Source organism: Nematostella vectensis, chromosome 14 (genome assembly GCF_932526225.1).
Source record: "Nematostella vectensis chromosome 14, jaNemVect1.1, whole genome shotgun sequence".
NCBI lineage: Eukaryota > Metazoa > Cnidaria > Anthozoa > Actiniaria > Edwardsiidae > Nematostella > Nematostella vectensis.
The window spans coordinates 7950176-7970641 of NC_064047.1; the positions used below are offsets into that span (position 1 = coordinate 7950176).

Sequence of the window (20466 nt, forward strand, 5' to 3'; positions counted from 1 at the left end):
GATTCGAATAATGTGGGCTTTCTTTGTTGCATATATTAATCGGATTGGGGGGGGGGGGGGGGGGGGAGGGGCGGCAGATCCGACAATTAACAACAAGTAACTATGCATATTTCTTTAGCCAACCATAAATTGGACCTAGCCCAAATTCAAGTCCTCTATTCACCATTTTATACCACTAACAAATAGACAAATCCAGGATGCAAACTACAGCTTATACATGGAGTGCGAGCTTACAAATTTTCGACTTGATTGAGACTCTGTCACAAGTACGCTTTTATTCTTTTGCATTTTTTTTCTAAAAAAATAATTTCTCAAAAAAAAAGTCACACACGCGTTTTCTTACGTCTAACACCCTGCCCTTTGCAACAGTTTTTTTTCTCAGTCACACGAAAAGTAGAACATTCTCCTTCTTTCTGCAACAAATTTCTTTAAGTCGCAGGAAAAAAATTTACGTGTGACATGGTGCGTACGATCATTTCTTTTGCGAGACAAGTTGCAACTGAAAAGTATACGTGTGATTGGGGATTAACTTCACTTCAGGACAGAATAAGATAGTAGAATACTACAAACATTTAAATATAAAATTTGGCAAAGACGCCTACAAATTTTCAAGGAGATTTAACCTCCATGTCTTAAATTTATCGATGAGCATTAATCAACAAAACGACGATTCATTGTAGTGACAACATACCACAGGGTGACCGTGACGCTCTCGCGCGCTGGCTCAAACGTCACAATGCTAAAACATACGTAGATCGTTCCACTGATTTCAGTCAGTTTTTCAAAGACTCGCTGGGAGTGACAGCACCATGCCGTCTCTCCTCAGTATTTATCTTCTTGCGATTATTGTGTTCTTTAGTAGCGTCAATCGCGTAAAACCCCCAATTTTTGGAAATGAAGGTAGGTAAAAAAGGACAAGTTAGGTTTACTTTACTTGAAATGGTTTTCAGTGTGCGGTCCATTAATTGGGATATGGATAGTTTGGAAAAGAGGACCCACACACAAGTGAAACAAGTAGACACACACTTCACGATTATTTTTTTTTCTACAATTTTTCAAGAACTTCTTCTCTTGTAGGAAAACTGATCTTTATCACTATGGTAACAAAAACAGGGTTTCGCGCGTTGAAAAGCGCGCGCTTTTTCAAGTAACTCGTTCGCGCTCATTTTGCTCTTTTGTCTATGTTTCATATATCAAATGTTTTGTCTCAAATCACACCCTTTAGTGACAATAAAACAATTACAATAGAGATAATACACTCTTTTTTTATAAGAGCCTTTTTATGAGAACGTCCAGCCTGAGATTTCACGACTAAATTTTGAGAATCCAAAAAAACATGCCGAGGCTCAGAGAGTTAAAAAATATTGTTCTCATAGCCAAATTCGTTGTTGCGCCACCTGCCAGAATCTAAATTTTTTTTCTTTGTTTGGGAACAGCGCGTAGTCAATCAAAACAAACAATTAATACCAGACAAACCGCCCCCAAAGCTTGTGTCTGACTATGTACTATTCCCAAACGAGACATGGATTTTGGATTCGCCGAGGTCGCACAACAACGAATTTGGCTGTAAAAAAATCGAGTGTAACCTCACTGACTTGTGACTTTTTTTATTCCCGCAGCAAACATGAGATTAACGAAAAACAGATTCCTGCTCACCAGGTCAGAAGTAAACAGAAACAACTTTGGATCATTCGATACTGTTCGACTCACACAGACATTTAGAGGGACTTATATATTTGCGACAGAAAATTCACACGGTACCATCAAGCCAGTGCGACTTTTTTATCCAAGTGAACTTGGGTCTCGTCAAAAAGCAACGGATAGGCTGAGTGAAGGCAAGAGGAAACCTGCAACAGATGACACCAAACAAGAAACGGCACGACCAACAGCTAACCAGCACAAATACATGCTACTGAAGTGTAGGGTCAATATGAGTAATTCCTGTACATGGACTGAATTACTACTTCGGTACAATGTGAACGCTATCAAAACTGGTTCAGTTTCAAGTAGTATCGATGAAATTGAGGATTTTACGCCACAAGTCGCCCATTACATCTTTGGTTCAGCCTTTTTTGAGCGGTTACCAGCATCTACCGCTGGTGAACGATTTCACTTGATACAGAAAGTATGGCAGGGAAGAGTAAACGACTTCGTACATAAACTAGGAACAGCTTGGGACATGACTGGTGATACGGTACACGGATTTGTGAAGGATTACATGACAAACACTGCGGAGAGTATTGGTAATACGAGTCAACGTGTCGATGGCGAATTTACATCTCGTAGCGAGTGGCCAATAAGGGCTGTAACAAGACCGAGACACAGAAGTAGGGCAGGAGTTTCCGGTTCTAGCCAGAGACCGAATGAAGCTGAACAAAGTACAGAAGTGTCTTTCAAAGGTACAATGGCGCAGAGCCACCGCGCAATGAATCGCACCAGAGTCAAGGTCATATACCCGATAAACTCGAACGATACTAAGGCTTCAAATATTACCACGGATCAGGCGTCAAATGGTGCTACAGTCCAGAGCAACAAAGGACAGGTACCAAAAGATACTACCAGGAAAAAGACCAGGAAGCCGTTTGCAAATCATCGTAGTGGAGAAAGGATGAATGGCAAGCATGAAGGGATTGGCTTGAAGATTATCACACCCTTATTACACGAGCTGTACAGCCATTTGCAAGATGGTTGGAATCAGGTACCTGACGCAGCGTCCTTGGTAAATTATCTGACGAAAAACTTCAAACAAGGCCTTCAAATTCGCCACAGGACTCAAGGTAGGGATTATATGCCTTTGATTGTTGATTGTGATATCTGGTACTAATCCCTCCTGAAAAAAACTGTCCCGTTACAGAGCGACGGCCAAAGGTCCGCCTGAGGGACTATGCCAAAAGGCCTGGGCAGATCATAGCGTCGCTGTCATGTCTACTTTGTATAATTCTCGCTGTGTGTTGTGCGCGGAGATTCTCGTCTTGGCGCAAGGAGACAATGCCTCCTTTTGTGCACCGGTAAGTAAGAAATGATCACTCATGTAAAGATGATAATCATAATCCACACTATTGCTATCAATTCTTAATTTTCTTTGACTTCCTGCATGAGTGGAGCTAGCAGTTTGCCGAGAGATGGGATGGGAGGGGAATTCGTTATATTCACTTTCTGACTCCCACAGACCCGAGGGCAGTTTTATTATTAGAGTATCGTAAGTGCATGCATCACCAAGAAGGAAATGCTATCCTATACCCCTCCCAATAATTCTAAATCTTTCATTTCTTTGCACAAAGTATAGGCAGGTTTGGATGTGGGACATTTTGCATCCAAGAATAAAATCTGTACGGTAGCCCAAGAGAGGCGTTTAAAACCTCTAACCCCCCCCCCCCTTTCCTAAAGATTAGCAACTGACTTGTAGGTTTATTTCGCTTCAGACGCGGCAAGAAGAGACGCCGCGGGAACTCCTACAGGAATATTGTTAGTGACTTTCTGAGATGGATAAGCGAGACTACAGTTCATCCCATTTTTGCAAGACTTGAGGCGACCTGTTCAAGAGAAAACCTGATTCACGTCTGGTTAGGGATTCTGCAATTTGCAGAAAACCTTGATGGCTAGATTGACAGATGCATGTCTCGCTTTGAATCTGGCTACTCTCACACGGTCACCAGGAATACTTCCTATGTTCTTCTTGTTGAAAAAAAAAAAAACGATTTCATAATTATCTTGCTGCTATAGCCTGACCTCTTTTTATTGGAAAAATCATGACTTCTGAATAAAAAAAACTTGACACAGAGCAACAGAGTCTTATTGCACCGTAAGGCTAAGTTAAAACGTCGTATTATCCATGAGCCGTATTCAATGTAACTGTGCATGCATTTGCATTGAATACGGCTCATGGATAATACGACGTTTCAACTTAGCCTAAGTAAAAACATTTACGCAACATGAATTACTGGGTCTTTGCGTGCCATGAGTAAAATAGAGGCCCTGCAACATATAAAGAAAACGTTGTCGTTTTGATGGTCTGCTACCGAGGAATCTTGGTTTCTTTTTAGAGACCTTCTCCATTGATTTAAGATGGTCATTGTTTTCTCTTCTGATTACAAGTCATAAAGTTAACGTAGCCCCTTAAAGTACGTTCACCCTAAAAAATGACAAGAATCGTGTAGTTTTTTTTTTTAAATAAGGAATATAGAAACGACAATTTTTGGCAAAATTTTCTTGATATGGTGCAGGTAATTCTCTTGAAATAGTTCTACAACCCAGATATTTTTAAACTTTGAATAAACAATATTGAAGTTAAGGGCTTTCAAAAAATGTAATAAAAAAATGGGGGTACTGACCTCGTTTTCACAAAAGAGGGGCGTAGAGTTGACGCGTTTTTACTGATCGCCCGAGGAAAAAATCCCAACTTTTACTTTTCTTAAAGAGTGCCTATAGTCTTTAGAAAATTAAGTTCTGTTTGTCGAGCTACCAAAGCCCGATCTTCAAAACAATAACCCGTAGCATTGAAAGACACTGTTTTTTCCACTATTTATACGGTAAAAAGCGCCATTTTGAAGTATTTTTACAGCTTTTAAGAGAAAACAAACACACTTCTACAACCCAACTTTTTTTTCTTCTTTCAGTATATTTTTTGCATATATTTAACTAATCGAGCAAATAAAAACTGGGGGTAACCGACTTCGTTTTTCTGTCAAAGCCATTTTGCTTTGTTTTCTTGTACAACTGTGGCGCGCGCGCTCACTTAATACCGGTAAATTCGAACGAACAGCGCGCTCCACTATGCGCAAAAGGGGTGCGCAGTGCAGAGGGACTTGCGTAAGGCAAGCTGTCATTCGTCATTTGAAATCACTGAGTGCAGAGCTCTGTAGAGGGAGACCAAAATGCTACGAGAGAGTTCTAGAGTGGTCGATAACACACTATTGAAGCAAACATAACCTTATAAACAGCTGTTTTTTGAAACAGAACAAAAAATATCGAGGGTTTTTTGTTTTAGAAACTGTTTTGCTTTTTCATATCAACCATCTTCAATGTACAAATTGATTTCTGATTAATAAAGCCTGGTCAACACACGGCACATCTTCCTCTGCCATGATGAGGTTTTGTTCAAACTCACTGTTTTTATTACCTTTGTTGAAAATCCCATTATTTCTGAACATGAACATGGGAAGTCATGGCGAAGTCGCCTACAAATTTTCAAGGAGGTTTAACCTCCATGACTTGAATTTATCGATGAACATTAATCAACGAAACGACGATTCATTATAGTGACAACATACCACAGGGTGACCGTGACGCTCTCGCGCGCTGGCTCAAACGTCACAATGCTAAAACATACGTAGATCGTTCCACTGATTTCAGTCAGTTTTTCAAAGACTCGCTGGGAGTGACAGCACCATGCCGTCTCTCCTCAGTATTTATTTTCTTGCGATAATTGTGTTCTTTAGTAGCGTCAATCGCGTAAAACCCCCAATTTTTGGAAATGAAGGTAGGTAAAAAAGGACAAGTTAGGTTTACTTTACTTGAAATGTTTTTCAGTGTGCGGTCCATTAATTGGGATATGAATAGTTTGGAAAAGATGACCCACACACAAGTGAAACAAGTAGACACAACCTTCACGATTAAATTTTTTTTCTACAATTTTTCAAGAACTTTTTTTCCTTTTGGAAGGGTGATCTTTATCACTATGGTAACAAATACAGGGTTTCGCGCGTTGAAAAGCGCGCGCTTTTTCGAGTAACTCGTTCGCGCTCATTTTGCTCTTTTGTCTATGTTTCATATATCAAATGTGTTGTCTCAAATCACACCCTTTAGTGACAATAAAACAATTACAATAAAGATAATACACTTTTTTTTATAAGAGCCTTTTTATGAGAACGTCCAGCCTGAGATTTCACTACTAAATTTTGAGAATCCAAAAAAACATGCCGAGGCTCAGAGAGTTGAAAAATATTGTTCTCATAGCCAAATTCGTTGTTGCACCACCTGCCACAATCCAAAATTCTTTTCTTTTTGGGGGAACAGCGCTTAGTCAATCGAAACAAACAATTAATACCAGACAAACGGCCCCCAAAGCTTGTGTCTGACTATGCGCTATTCCCAAACGAGACATGGATTTTGGATTCGCCGAGGTCGCACAACAACGAATTTGGCTGTAAAAAGATCGAGTGTAACCTCACTGACTTGTGACTTTTTTTATTCCCGCAGCAAACATGAGATTAACGAAAAACAGATTCCTGATCACCTGGTCAGAAGTAAACAGAAACAACTTTGGATCATTCGATACTGTTCGACTCACACAGACATTTAGAGGGACTTATATATTTGCGACAGAAAATTCACACGGTATCATCAAGCCAGTGCGACTTTTTTATCCAAGTGAACTTGGGTCTCGTCAAAAAGCAACGGATAGGCTGAGTGAAGGCAAGAGGAAACCTGCAACAGATGACACCAAACAAGAAACGGCACGACCAACAGCTAATCAGCACAAATACATGCTACTGAAGTGTAGGGTCAATATGAGTAATTCCTGTACATGGACTGAATTTCTACTTCGGTACGATGTGAACGCTATCAAAACTGGTTCAGTTTCAAGTAGTATCGATGAAATTGAGGATTCTACGCCACAAGTCGCCCATTACATCTTTGGTTCAGCCTTTTTTGAGCGGTTACCAGCATCTACCGCTAGTGAACGATTCCACTTGATACAGAAAGTATGGCAGGGAAGAGTAAACGACTTCGTACATAAACTAGGAACAGCTTGGGACATGACTGGTGATACGGTACACGGATTTGTGAAGGATTACATGACAAACACTGCGGAGAGTATTGGTAATACTAGTGAACGTGTCGATGGCGAATTTACATCTCGTAGCGAGTGGCCAATAAGGGTTGTAACAAGACCGAGACACAGGAGCAGGGCAGGAGTTTCCGGTTCTAGCCAGAGACCGAATGAAGCTGAACAAAGTACAGAAGTGTCTTTCAAAGGTACAATGGCGCAGAGCCACCGCGCAATGAATCGCACTAGAGTCAAGGTCATATACCCGATAAACTCGAACGATACTAAGGCTTCAAATATTACCACGGACAAGGCGTCGAATGGTGCTACAGTCCAGAGCAACAAAGGACAGGTACCAAAAGATACTTCCAGGAAAAAAACCAGGAAGCCGTTCGCAAATCATCGTAGTGGAGAAAGGATGAATGGCAAGCATGAAGGGATTGGCTTGAAGATTATCACACCCCTATTACACGAGCTGTACAGCCATTTGCAAGATGGCTGGAATCAGGTACCTGACGCAGCGTCCTTGGTAAATTATCTGACGAAAAACTTCAAACAAGGACTTCAATTTCGCCACAGGACTCCAGGTAGGGATTATATGCCTTTAATTGTTGATTGTGATATCTGGTACTAATCCCTCCTGAAAAAAACTTTCCCGTTACAGAGCGACGGCCAAAGGTCCGCCTGAGGGACTATGCCAAAAGGCCCGGGCAGATCATAGCGTCGATGTCATGTCTACTTTGTATAATTCTCGCTGTGTGTTGTGCGCGGAGATTCTCGTCTTGGCGCAAGGAGACAATGCCTCCTTTTGTGCACCGGTAAGTAAGAAATGATCACTCATTAAAAGATGATAATCATAATCCACACTATTGCTATCAATTCTTAATTTTCTTTGACTTCCTGCAGGAGTGGAGCTAGCAGTTTGCCGAGAGATGGGATGGGAGGGGAATTCGTTATATTCACTTTCTGACTCCCACAGACCCGAGGGCAGTTTCATTATTAGAGTATCTTAAGTGCATGCATCACCAAGAAGGAAATGCTATCCTATACCCCTCCCAATAATTCTTAATCTTACATTTCTTGGCACAAAGTAGGGGCAGGGTTGGGTGTGGGGCATTTTGCATTCAAGAAGAAAATCTGTACGGTAAGCCAAGAGAGGCGTTTAAACCCTCTAACCCCCCCCCCCCCCCCCTCTCCCATAGATCCGCAACTGACTTGTATGTTTATTTCGCTTCAGACGCGGCAAGAAGAGACGCCGCGGGAACTCCTACAGGAATATTGTTAGTGACTTTCTGAGATGGATAAGCGAGACTACAGTTCATCCCATTTTTGCAAGACTTGAGGCGACCTGTTCAAGAGAAAACCTGATTCACGTCTTGTTAGGGATTCTGCAATTTGCAGAAAACCTTGATGGCTAGATTGACAGATGCATGTCTCGCTTTGAATCTGGCTACTCTCACACGGTCACCAGGAATACTTCCTATGTTACTTCTTGTTGAAAAGAAAAAAAACCAATATCATTATTTTCTTGCTGCTATAGCCTGACCTCTTTTTATTGGAAAAATCATAACTTCTGAATAAAAAAAAACTTTACACAGAGCAACAGAGTCTTATTGCACCGTAAGGCTAAGTTGAAACGTCGTATTATCCATGAGCCGTATTCAATGCAACTGTGCATGCATTTGCATTGAATACGGCTCATGGATAATACGTTTCAACTTAGCCTAAGTAAAAACATTTACGCAACATGAATAACTGGGTCTTTGCGTGCCATGAGTAAAATAGAGGCTCTGCAACGTATGACGAAAACGTTGTCGTTTTGATGGTCTGCTACCGAGGAATCTTAGTTTCTTTTTAGAGACCTTCTCCATTGATTTAAGATGGTCACTGTTTTCTCTTCTGATTACAAGTCATAAAGTTAACGTAGCCCCTTAAGTACGTTCACCCTAAAAAATGACAAGAATCGTGTAGTTTTTTTTTTCAAAATAAGGAATATAAAAACGACAATTGTTGGCAAAATTTTCTTGATAGGGTGCAGGTAATTCTCTTGAAATAGTTCTACAACCCACATTTTTTTTAACTTTGAATAAACAATATTGAAGTTACGGGCTTTCAAAAAATGTAATAAAAAATGGGGGTACCGACCTCGTTTTCACAACAGAGGGTCGTAGAGTTGACGCGTTTTTACTGATCGCCCGAGGAAAAATCCCAACTTTTACTTTTCTTAAAGAGTGCCTATAGTCTTTAGAAAATTAAGTTCTGTTTGTCGAGCTACCAAAATCCGATCTCACAAACAATAACCCGTAGTAGCGAAAACAAATCACATTTAAGAGATCGCACTGAAAGACACTGTTTTCTCCACTATTTATACGGTAAAAAGCGCCATTTTAAAATATTTTACAGCTTTTAAGAAAATAAACAAACTTCTTTAACCCAACTTTTTTCTTCTTTCAGTATATATATATTTTTTGTATATATTTAACTAATCGCGCAAATAAAAACTGGGGGTAACCGACTTCTTTTTCTGTCAAAGCGATTTTGCTTTGTTTTCTTGTACAACTGTGGCGCGCGCGCTCACTTAATACCGGAAAATTCGAACGAACATAGCGCGCGCCACTATGCGCAAAAGGGGTGCGCAGTGCAGAGGGACTTGCCTAAGGCAAGCTGTCATTCGTCTTTTAACTTCACTGAGTGCAGAGCTCCGTAGAGGGAAGCAAACATAACCTTATAAACAGCTGTTTCTCGAAAGTGAACGAAAGATAGCGAGGATTAGATAGGTTTTGAAGCGATAAATATTTCAAATTCGTTGTTTGCACCCGCGCGCACTATAATAACGCAATTCAGGGGCTCATAAGTAGGGGCAATCATCAGTATTATATAAGTGTCACGGCGTTTCCTAGGATCAGGCTATTTTTAGACGCACGGATTAGCCACTCAGATGACAGGGCGAAAAAATTGACTTTTTCTCAAGGAATCCATAATGGCGGTCGAGAAGGGGAAAAACGACGCTTGCTTTTCAAAGTCTTCCTACATCGTCATATGCCTCCTAATTTCTGAACCCTTTAAGCCACAGAGAAAAAAACGTTTTCTTTCTAGCCTTGGACTATTTATTTTTCCATAAGTGGACTCAAACTTTGTTACGAGAACATTTTTTCTTGCTCTTGCAAAGCAATAATTTCGGAAATAAGTGATCATTTGTTTCGATCTCATTTGTTTCGATCTCGAAATTCTCTCGCTGAGAGGCCACATTATGTTTAATACTGCTAGTTAGCTAACAATAGTGTAAGAAGTAACATACGGAAGTTTATGTTTTGTTTTTTGTTTTACATTTATATTAAACCAGCTCTTCAAAACTGTAAGTACTTGTGCCCTGGACTTAACTTGCCCTGATCTGGTAAGAAATTGTAAAAAATAACCATGTAAAAAGTATACTAACATAAAAGGCATTACATTTGTGTCTTTTTTTTTGTAAATTCTGTTTCCATTTAAGCTTAATTCGAAAATTGATACTTGTTACTTACTCATTTAACTTATTATCTGTTATGAATACTTAAAAGAAGATTGCACTAATTATCTAAAAAGCGCGGAAATCGATTTAAAAAAAACTTGTTTAAATTCTTTGCTATTTTACTCGATTGTAGGCCTTGGTCCACTAATTCCATCGATGTGTGTCTTAGTTTCATTGGATAATTATTTTGGGCAAAAAAGGCCGATTTGTGAAATTCGACCCCAACTTCCGGTTTGCGCGAGGAAATCTGGTACATCATCTCATCTCATCTCCGCCTGTGGTCCCGTCTGGGACATAGGCCGCCGACCAGCTCTCTCCAGGCGTCTCGGTTCTGGGCGAGTCTCTCCAGCTGTCCCCACGTCTTGCCTATCTGCTTGGCGTCTGCATCTAAATCTCGGCGCCAGGTGTTACGAGGCCGCCCTCTCTTCCTCTTTCCTTGAGGATTCCAAGTGAGGGATTGTCTTGTGATGTTGGTTGCAGGCTTTCGAAGGGTGTGGCCAATCCATCGCCAGCGTCTCTGAAAGACGTCTTGATCAACAGGCTGCTGCGTTGTACGCTGCCATAATTCCTCGTTGCTGATCTTGTCGGGCCAGCGGATCTTCAGGATCTTCCTCAGGCAGGTGTTGATAAAGACCTGGATTTTCTTCATGGTGGTGACGGTGGTTCTCCAGGTCTCGGCTCCGTAGAGTAGTATTGGCTTTACGATGGTGTTGAAGAGCCTGATCTTGGTGGTGATGCTGATCTCGCTGGATCCCCAGATGTTCTTTAGTTGATTGAAGGCTGCTCGGGCTTTACCAATGCGGGTTCTGATGTCGGCATCCTTTCCTCCCTGCTTGTCCAGGATGCTGCCGAGGTAGGTGAAGGTGTCCACCTCTTCCAGCGCCTCGCCTTGGACTGTGAGTGGTGTCTCGTTGGATGCGTTTATCTTGAACACCTTGCTCTTCACTCTGTTGATGTTGAGGCCCAGCCTGTCTGAGTTGTCCGAAACGATGTTGGTCCTATCCTGCATCTGTTGCTGGGTGTGAGAGAGAAGAGCCAGGTCATCGGCAAAGTCGAGATCGTCCAGCTGCTTCCAAAGTGTCCACTGAATACCGTTTCGTTTCTGGTCTGTTGACGTCTTCATGATCCAGTCTATGGCCAGCAGGAATAGAAAGGGCGAGAGTAAGCAGCCTTGCATCACTCCGGTTCTTATTTCGAAGGCGTCGGTGAGCTGTCTGCCATGCACTACTCTGCTGGTCATTCCTTCATATGACTTTCTGATGATGTTGGTTATCTTCTCTGGCACTCCGTAGTGTCTCAGTACTCTCCAGAGGGTCTGCCTGTCAACGCTGTCAAACGCCTTCTCATAGTCGATGAAGTTGACGTAGAGGGGCGAGTTCCACTCCAGGGACTGCTCCAGAATGATGCGACATTTCTGGAGTCGTAGCTTTTGGGGTTGTAGGTTTTGGGTCATTGCAGCCTAAGTCCCAGGCATGCGTTCTTATTGGGTTTCCTGTGGATGGTAAGAGTTTTGACGTCACAGGAAACTCGTCCCAGCACCCCGCTGCCTAATGGCTAATTGTCTAAGATTCGAATAATGTGGGCTTTCTTTGTTGCATATATTAATCGGATTGGGGGGGGGGGGGGGGGGGGGGAGGGGCGGCAGATCCGACAATTAACAACAAGTAACTATGCATATTTCTTTAGCCAACCATAAATTGGACCTAGCCCAAATTCAAGTCCTCTATTCACCATTTTATACCACTAACAAATAGACAAATCCAGGATGCAAACTACAGCTTATACATGGAGTGCGAGCTTACAAATTTTCGACTTGATTGAGACTCTGTCACAAGTACGCTTTTATTCTTTTGCATTTTTTTTCTAAAAAAATAATTTCTCAAAAAAAAAGTCACACACGCGTTTTCTTACGTCTAACACCCTGCCCTTTGCAACAGTTTTTTTTCTCAGTCACACGAAAAGTAGAACATTCTCCTTCTTTCTGCAACAAATTTCTTTAAGTCGCAGGAAAAAAATTTACGTGTGACATGGTGCGTACGATCATTTCTTTTGCGAGACAAGTTGCAACTGAAAAGTATACGTGTGATTGGGGATTAACTTCACTTCAGGACAGAATAAGATAGTAGAATACTACAAACATTTAAATATAAAATTTGGCAAAGACGCCTACAAATTTTCAAGGAGATTTAACCTCCATGTCTTAAATTTATCGATGAGCATTAATCAACAAAACGACGATTCATTGTAGTGACAACATACCACAGGGTGACCGTGACGCTCTCGCGCGCTGGCTCAAACGTCACAATGCTAAAACATACGTAGATCGTTCCACTGATTTCAGTCAGTTTTTCAAAGACTCGCTGGGAGTGACAGCACCATGCCGTCTCTCCTCAGTATTTATCTTCTTGCGATTATTGTGTTCTTTGGTAGCGTCAATCGCGTAAAACCCCCAATTTTTGGAAATGAAGGTAGGTAAAAAAGGACAAGTTAGGTTTACTTTACTTGAAATGTTTTTCAGTGTGCGGTCCATTAATTGGGATATGGATAGTTTGGAAAAGAGGACCCACACACAAGTGAAACAAGTAGACACACACTTCACGATTATTTTTTTTTTCTACAATTTTTCAAGAACTTCTTCTCTTGTAGGAAAACTGATCTTTATCACTATGGTAACAAATACAGGGTTTCGCGCGTTGAAAAGCGCGCGCTTTTTCGAGTAACTCGTTCGCGCTCATTTTGCTCTTTTGTCTATGTTTCATATATCAAATGTTTTGTCTCAAATCACACCCTTTAGTGACAATAAAACAATTACAATAGAGATAATACACTCTTTTTTTATAAGAGCCTTTTTATGAGAACGTCCAGCCTGAGATTTCACGACTAAATTTTGAGAATCCAAAAAAACATGCCGAGGCTCAGAGAGTTAAAAAATATTGTTCTCATAGCCAAATTCGTTGTTGCGCCACCTGCCAGAATCTAAATTTTTTTTCTTTGTTTGGGAACAGCGCGTAGTCAATCAAAACTAACAATTAATACCAGACAAACCGCCCCCAAAGCTTGTGTCTGACTATGTACTATTCCCAAACGAGACATGGATTTTGGATTCGCCGAGGTCGCACAACAACGAATTTGGCTGTAAAAAAATCGAGTGTAACCTCACTGACTTGTGACTTTTTTTATTCCCGCAGCAAACATGAGATTAACGAAAAACAGATTCCTGCTCACCAGGTCAGAAGTAAACAGAAACAACTTTGGATCATTCGATACTGTTCGACTCACACAGACATTTAGAGGGACTTATATATTTGAGACAGAAAATTCACACGGTACCATCAAGCCAGTGCGACTTTTTTATCCAAGTGAACTTGGGTCTCGTCAAAAAGCAACGGATAGGCTGAGTGAAGGCAAGAGGAAACCTGCAACAGATGACACCAAACAAGAAACGGCACGACCAACAGCTAATCAGCACAAATACATGCTACTGAAGTGTAGGGTCAATATGAGTAATTCCTGTACATGGACTGAATTCCTACTTCGGTACGATGTGAACGCTATCAAAACTGGTTCAGTTTCAAGTAGTATCGATGAAATTGAAGATTCTACGCCACAAGTCGCCCATTACATCTTTGGTTCAGCCTTTTTTGAGCGGTTACCAGCATCTACCGCTAGTGAACGATTCCACTTGATACAGAAAGTATGGCAGGGAAGAGTAAACGACTTCGGACATAAACTAGGAACAGCTTGGGACATGACTGGTGATACGGTACACGGATTTGTGAAGGATTACATGACAAACACTGCGGAGAGTATTGGTAATACGAGTAAACGTGTCGATGGCGAATTTACATCTCATAGCGAGTGGCCAATAAGGGTTGTAACAAGGCCGAGACACAGAAGCAGGGCAGGGGCTTCCGGTTCTAGCCAGAGACCGAATGAAGCTGAACAAAGTACAGATGTGTCTTTCAAAGGTACAATGGCGCAGAGCCACCGCGCAATGAATCGTACCAGAGTCAAGGTCATATACCCGATAAACTCGAACGATACTAAGGCTTCAAATATTACCACGGACCAGGCGTCAAATGGTGCTACAGTCCAGAGCAACAAAGGACAGGTACCAAAAGATACTACAAGGAAAAAGACCAGGAAGCCGTTTGCAAATCATCGTAGTGGAGAAAGGATGAATGGCAAGCATGAAGGGATTGGCTTGAAGATTATCACACCCTTATTACACGAGCTGTACAGCCATTTGCAAGATGGCTGGAATCAGGTACCTGACGCAGCGTCCTTGGTAAATTATCTGACGAAAAACTTCAAACAAGGCCTTCAAATTCGCCACAGGACTCAAGGTAGGGATTATATGCCTTTGATTGTTGATTGTGATATCTGGTACTAATCCCTCCTGAAAAAAACTTTCCCGTTACAGAGCGACGGCCAAAGGTCCGCCTGAGGGACTATGCCAAAAGGCCCGGGCAGATCATAGCGTCGATGTCATGTCTACTTTGTATAATTCTCGCTGTGTGTTGTGCGCGGAGATTCTCGTCTTGGCGCAAGGAGACAATGCCTCCTTTTGTGCACCGGTAAGTAAAAAATGATCACTCATTAAAAGATGATAATCATAATCCACACTATTGCTATCAATTCTTAATTTTCTTTGACTTCCTGCAGGAGTGGAGCTAGCAGTTTGTCGTGAGATGGGATGGGAGGGGAATTCGTTATATTCACTTTCTGACTCCCACAGACCCGAGGGCAGTTTCATTATTAGAGTATCGTAAGTGCATGCATCACCAAGAAGGAAATGCTATCCTATACCCCTCCCAATAATTCTAAATCTTTCATTTCTTGGCACAAAGTAGGGGCAGAGTTGGGTGTGGGGCAATTTTGCATCCAAGAGGAAATACTGTACGGTATTTTTCGCAGATAATATTTCCCCTCGGCAGACCAAAAGGGGCGTTTAAACCCTCTAACCTCCCCCTCCCCTCTCCCATAGATCCGCAACTGACTTGTAGGTTTATTTCGCTTCAGACGCGGCAAGAAGAGACGCCGCGGGAACTCCTACAGGAACATTGTTAGTGACTTTCTGAGATGGATAAGCAAGACTACAGTTCATCCCATTTTTGCAAGACTTGAGGCGACCTGTTCAAGAGAAAACCTGATTCACGTCTGGTTAGGGATTCTGCAATTTGCAGAAAACCTTGATGGCTAGATTGACAGATGCATGTCTCACTTTGAATCTGGCTACTCTCACACGGTCACCAGGAATACTTCCTATGTTACTTCTTGTTGAAAAGAAAAAAAAAAAACAATATCATTATTCTCTTGCTGCTATAGCCTGACCTCTTTTTATTGGAAAAATCATGACTTCTGAATAAAAAAAAACTTGACACAGAGCAACAGAGTCTTATTGCACCGTAAGACTAAGTTGAAACGTCGTATTATCCATGAGCCGTATTCAATGTAACTGTGCATGCATTTGCATTGAATACGGCTCATGGATAATACGTTTCAACTTAGCCTAAGTAAAAACATTTACGCAACATGAATAACTGGGTCTTTGCGTGCCATGAGTAAAATGGAGGCCCTGCAACGTATGACGAAAACGTTGTCGTTTTGATGGTCTGCTACCGAGGAATCTTAGTTTCTTTTTAGAGACCTTCTCCATTTATTAAAGATGGTCACTGTTTTTTCTTCTGATTACAAGTCATAAAGTTAACGTAGCCCCTTAAGTACGTTCACCCTAAAAAATGACAAGAATCGTGTAGTTTTTTTTTCAAAATAAGGAACATAAAAACGACAATTTTTGGCAAAATTTTCTTGATATGGTGCAGGTAATTCTCTTGAAATAGTTCTACAACCCAGAATTTTTTTTAACTTTGCATAAACAATATTGAAGTTAAGGGCTTTCAAAAAATGTAATAAAAAAATGGGGGTACCGACCTCGTTTTCACAACAGAGGGGCGTAGAGTTGACGCGTTTTTACTGATCGCCCGAGGAAAAATCCCAAATTTTAGTTTTCTTAAAGAGTGCCTATAGTCTTTAGAAAATTAAGTTCTGTTTGTCGAGCTACCAAAATCCGATCTCCCAAAAAATAACCCGTAGTAGCTAACGTTCAAAACAAATCACATGTAAGAGATCGCAATGAAAGACACTGTTTTTTCCACTATTTATACGGTAAAAAGCGCCATTTTGAAGTATTTTTACAGCTTTTAAGAGAAAATAAACAAACGTCTACAGCCCAACTTTTTTTCTTCTTTCAGTATATTTTTTTGTATATATTTAACTAATCGAGCTAATAAAAACTGGGGGTAACCGACTTTGTTTTTCTGTCAAAGCCATTTTGCTTTGTTTTCTTGTACAACTGTGGAGCGCGCGCGCACTTTTAAACTACCGTTCAAACGAGCGCGCGCTGTGTTTGATTTCTCAAGGACAATTTTTGCACTTATTTTTGTGGAGAATGGACCCCAAACACTTTCCCGAATATGCCTGCCTGATAAATATTTAACACTCTTTTGTACTTAAAAGTTGTCGTAGTTTGTCGTACGGCTTGACTTTTAGCATGTTTTCTTCCGGCGGTTACAGAGGTCCGAATGAAGTCTAGCTGTGAATGACGACGACTTGCCGAAGAGCTTGCAAAAATGTGGGCGGAGCTATCCCTTTTATGTATCCCTTCGTGTTTAAAGTAATTTGGGTATCTTGTGGTCTAAAGTTTTAAAGGTAGACTTCTCTTCATTCGAATGAACCAGGGGTAGGGGGGGGGGGGGGGGGTGAATAGGTTCGCGGGTCGGCGGATTTGGCCCCGAAATACTCACGGATAACGGATTTTGATGATTATTACAGCGGATTGGCGGATTTTGGAAATACGGCTGATCAGGGATCTGTTGACAATTTGGGCACGGATTTCGGATTTTGACGGTCGAATTTCGGATTTTAAATGAATTTCAATCGATGCTATTGTTTATCTGTCAAACCATGTGGATCTAAAAATATCTGCCGATCCACGGATTTGCCCCGAAAATGTTGCGGATCGGCGGATTTACATGCCCCTATTCACCCCCCTCTGGTTTCTCTGGTTTCGTGACACCGTGACGTGACCAATTTGACTTGACTGACGCGTGACCCGTTACCAGCTAGTGCTAGTGCTACGCGGTTTGAAGAAACAACATGGCGGATAAAATTGCCGATCTCGCAAATGAACACAGGTGATAAACATAACCATCGCCTGGATTAATCGCGGTTTTGAACAACTGCTCGTCTTTCAAAAATGGCCTCTAAGAAAGACGGTGAACATGTGACAGCCCCTCTTTTGAAGAAGGGCCGGAGTTTAGAGCTGACAACGTTTAATTCTATGCCTTCATTGCCGGCGCTTTCATTTCTGCCATCGAGATCGTCCAAACACAACCTATTGCATCTGGATCGTGAAAGTACAGAAAACGCCACCGTTACACTGCTACAGGCAAGTATAAATTCTAAAGTTTGTTTTCCTAATAGGTTTTATTTATTTTGGTTGACTGCTCTTTGCTTTAAACAATATGTTGTACAACCACTAGTTTTTTGTATCATTTTCCTCGCAAATGTGGATCAGGTACATGTAATAAGCTTAGTGCTGAATAATAAAAAAAATAATGCTGAAAACACAGTCATTTATCACAATGTTTATGTAGTTTTGAGGGACAAGTTGTGAGATGTATTTCGTTTGATTTCAGATTTTTTTTACGCAAGGAAAGGATTAGAAAGACAAATCGAATTATAACTTGAATTGTGTTTTTTTATCCATATCACCATCCCTTAAAAATAATCGGACTGTCAATGACAAATGTTTTTATCTACTTTCTACACTCTCAGTTGTCTATTTACTTATAACCCTACCGTGGGTTACCTGTGTCTTACAATTGTTTTATTTCTTACCTTACCGTGATTACAACCCCCAACCCTCCGCTTCGAAGTCCCTTACCACTTTACCACCAAGGCTTGTGACGAAAGATGAGCGATTAAATCTTGCTTTATTGTAATATTCATGATGCTCATTACGTCACACTTGTTGTAAATGGACGCATGCGTATTAACGTAAAACAGAGACTTTAAATATTTTCACAAGCAGAGTGCACACTTTTGTGAACAAAATAACAAAAATATCACAAAAGACTAATGTGCTGCCATGACAATGAATTTACAATGTTCGAAAACATAATGCCAGAACCCATATAGGGCTTAAATAGACGTATTTTGTATTCTAAAAGTTATGTACGCAAAAGCTTTGCGTGACTCAGACCTGGCCGCTGTGAAGGAGTCTAAAATTACACACTTTTGTAGAGTGTAACCCAAAGAGCAGCGCCAAAGCGGATATTGAATGACTCACATGTAGGACTGTTAGACTGCCAAATAATTAAAGAAATAATAGTGTTCTTTTATTTCTGTTGAATAACAATTCTTGGTCCTCTCCACGGGATCGTAATTGCTCGATTTTGTGTAACAAAGAACAATAAAAATGTTTTTAATTAGTTACACATTTCGATTGTGCTAAAGGTCAATACTAAGGGAATATAATAGTAATTAGTTCTCCATGATGATTGTTCTAAAAGAAGTAATAACTAGAACGAGGAAGGTCCCATTGTATGAATAAAGAATGTTATTCAATTAAGACTTCCCATGTTCATGTTCAGAAATAATGGGATTTTCAATAAAGTTAATAAAAACAGTGAGTTTGAACAAAACCTCATCATGGTAGAGGAAGTTATGCCGTGTGTTGACCAGGCTTTATTTCTAGACAAGATTACAGAATTGAAGCTCCAAACCAAAAGTAAACAATCAGAAATCAATTTTTACATTGAAGATGGTTTTTATGAAAAAGCAAAACAGTTTTTAAAACAAAAAATATAAAAATACAAAAAATAGTAGGTAGAACAAACAAAGAGAAAGAAAAAGCCAAAGAAGTTGATATTGTGGCCTTTCAAACTGAGGGACCTGACAAAACCTCTTGTCTTCTTCCACGCATGCTCATTGGGAAAGAAATGTCTGTCGAAGAGTGTGATTACTGCCCAGTTGTTACTGAACATGGGCGCATCAAACGAACAATTGCTCCAAATCAGTTAACTGCATGTCATCAGTACCTCCAGGATTTGACAATGATCGCTGAATCTCGTTTTCAGAAGCATGCGCCAAAATTAAGTCAATAAAAATATCTTCCACACAGTTTACCTAAAGTTACCCTGGGTTGCAAAGGCTGAATATCCGCTTTTCCCAGCATGCTAGGTGGCGGGGGTTCAAATGGGCTGGCGGCGTCAGCCTCTGGTGTAATGCGGTCGTCTATTGTTGAGTTAATCCCTTTCAAGTCAGATCTTGACCCCAGCACTCTGATTGGCTATCAATATAACCAATCATTTGTTTGGGCATTTTTCTCACGTGATACAGAAACTGGTTTCTTCAGTTAGGGGGAAACGTGAGAGACTTGGTCTTGTTTTGAGTTCACAGCAACAATCCAAATATATTTCTACTACAGATCGCTATTGCTTTGGCAGAAACTCTTTGAAGCAAGTTCCCAGACATACCTTCCCTACGGTCAGATCAGATAACAGCCATCCTTTCCTTCATTCTGAGTGTAAACATGTAATTTTGGCAGCTCGATGTGCCAAGTGACGAGAAACCAGTTTGACCGGGATTATAAATTTAAATTGTAACTGATATATTAATTGATCAGTGAACCCTGAATAGGACCGCGTTCGCCCAGAGGCTCCTCGCTTCGCTCGTCGTAATTCTCGCTTTGGTAAAAAAATTCTCGCTTCGATTGAAACTCTCGTTTCGCTTGAAAAATCTTGGTTCGCTTGAAAAACTCTCTGAGCCTCTGGTCTCCAGGGTAACCTAAAGTTTATTTTCACAAAGACTTACCCAACCATGCCCTGACCCCAAGGTACTCGTAGTTCATTTCTACAAAGACTTAACCAATCATGCCCTAACCCCAATGTTCTTGTAGTTCATTTCTTCAAGACTTAACCAACCATACCCTAACCCCAAGGTACTTGTAGGTCATTTCTACAAAGACTTACCCAATCATACCCTAACCCCAAGGTACTTGTAGTTCATTTCTACAAAGACTTACCCAACCATACCCTAACTACAACCGAAAGGTACTTATAAAAAAATAATGCCTGGTACTTCTGAGGTCTTCCAAATTTTGCAATGGTTGGAGAATTTCCAA

At 40.9% G+C, this 20466-nt stretch overlaps 4 protein-coding genes across 4 annotated transcripts in view; all 4 read left to right on the plus strand.

The window, feature by feature from the left end:
* Positions 1-2120: 2120 nt before the first annotated feature.
* On the plus strand, positions 2121-3781 carry LOC125559920. Its single transcript, XM_048722182.1, has 3 exons — positions 2121-2777; positions 2855-3008; positions 3423-3781. The coding sequence occupies exons 1-3, from the start codon at positions 2180-2182 to the stop codon at positions 3601-3603; spliced, it is 933 nt and encodes a 310-aa protein (XP_048578139.1). The 5' UTR covers positions 2121-2179; the 3' UTR covers positions 3604-3781.
* A 2422-nt stretch (positions 3782-6203) lies between these two features.
* LOC125559900 lies at positions 6204-8368 on the plus strand. The gene is made up of 3 exons (XM_048722095.1): positions 6204-7356; positions 7434-7587; positions 8007-8368. The coding sequence occupies exons 1-3, from the start codon at positions 6204-6206 to the stop codon at positions 8185-8187; spliced, it is 1488 nt and encodes a 495-aa protein (XP_048578052.1). The 3' UTR covers positions 8188-8368.
* Positions 8369-12654: 4286 nt separating this feature from the next.
* On the plus strand, positions 12655-15664 carry LOC125559901. Its single transcript, XM_048722096.1, has 4 exons — positions 12655-12745; positions 13466-14623; positions 14701-14854; positions 15300-15664. The coding sequence occupies exons 1-4, from the start codon at positions 12655-12657 to the stop codon at positions 15478-15480; spliced, it is 1584 nt and encodes a 527-aa protein (XP_048578053.1). The 3' UTR covers positions 15481-15664.
* Positions 15665-17400: 1736 nt separating this feature from the next.
* Positions 17401-20466, plus strand: part of LOC5510266 (transient receptor potential cation channel subfamily A member 1 homolog) — a 30458-nt gene continuing 27392 nt past the window's right edge. The window contains exon 1 of the mRNA XM_048721976.1: positions 17401-17727. Coding sequence (XP_048577933.1) covers positions 17536-17727 — 192 coding nt within the window. The 5' untranslated portion in view covers positions 17401-17535. The remainder of the gene's footprint in view (positions 17728-20466) is intronic.

Excerpts from the sequence above, each read along its gene's own strand:
- LOC125559920 (XM_048722182.1), top strand. The coding sequence starts at position 2,180 with ATGACTGGTGATACGGTACACGGATTTGTGAAGGATTACATGACAAAC. Across the intron at positions 2,778-2,854 it reads AATTCGCCACAGGACTCAAG|AGCGACGGCCAAAGGTCCGC; the intron begins GTAGGGATTATA and ends GTCCCGTTACAG. Across the intron at positions 3,009-3,422 it reads ATGCCTCCTTTTGTGCACCG|ACGCGGCAAGAAGAGACGCC; the intron begins GTAAGTAAGAAA and ends ATTTCGCTTCAG.
- LOC125559900 (XM_048722095.1), top strand. The coding sequence starts at position 6,204 with ATGAGATTAACGAAAAACAGATTCCTGATCACCTGGTCAGAAGTAAAC. Across the intron at positions 7,357-7,433 it reads ATTTCGCCACAGGACTCCAG|AGCGACGGCCAAAGGTCCGC; the intron begins GTAGGGATTATA and ends TTCCCGTTACAG. Across the intron at positions 7,588-8,006 it reads ATGCCTCCTTTTGTGCACCG|ACGCGGCAAGAAGAGACGCC; the intron begins GTAAGTAAGAAA and ends ATTTCGCTTCAG.
- LOC125559901 (XM_048722096.1), top strand. The coding sequence starts at position 12,655 with ATGCCGTCTCTCCTCAGTATTTATCTTCTTGCGATTATTGTGTTCTTT. Across the intron at positions 14,624-14,700 it reads AATTCGCCACAGGACTCAAG|AGCGACGGCCAAAGGTCCGC; the intron begins GTAGGGATTATA and ends TTCCCGTTACAG. Across the intron at positions 14,855-15,299 it reads ATGCCTCCTTTTGTGCACCG|ACGCGGCAAGAAGAGACGCC; the intron begins GTAAGTAAAAAA and ends ATTTCGCTTCAG.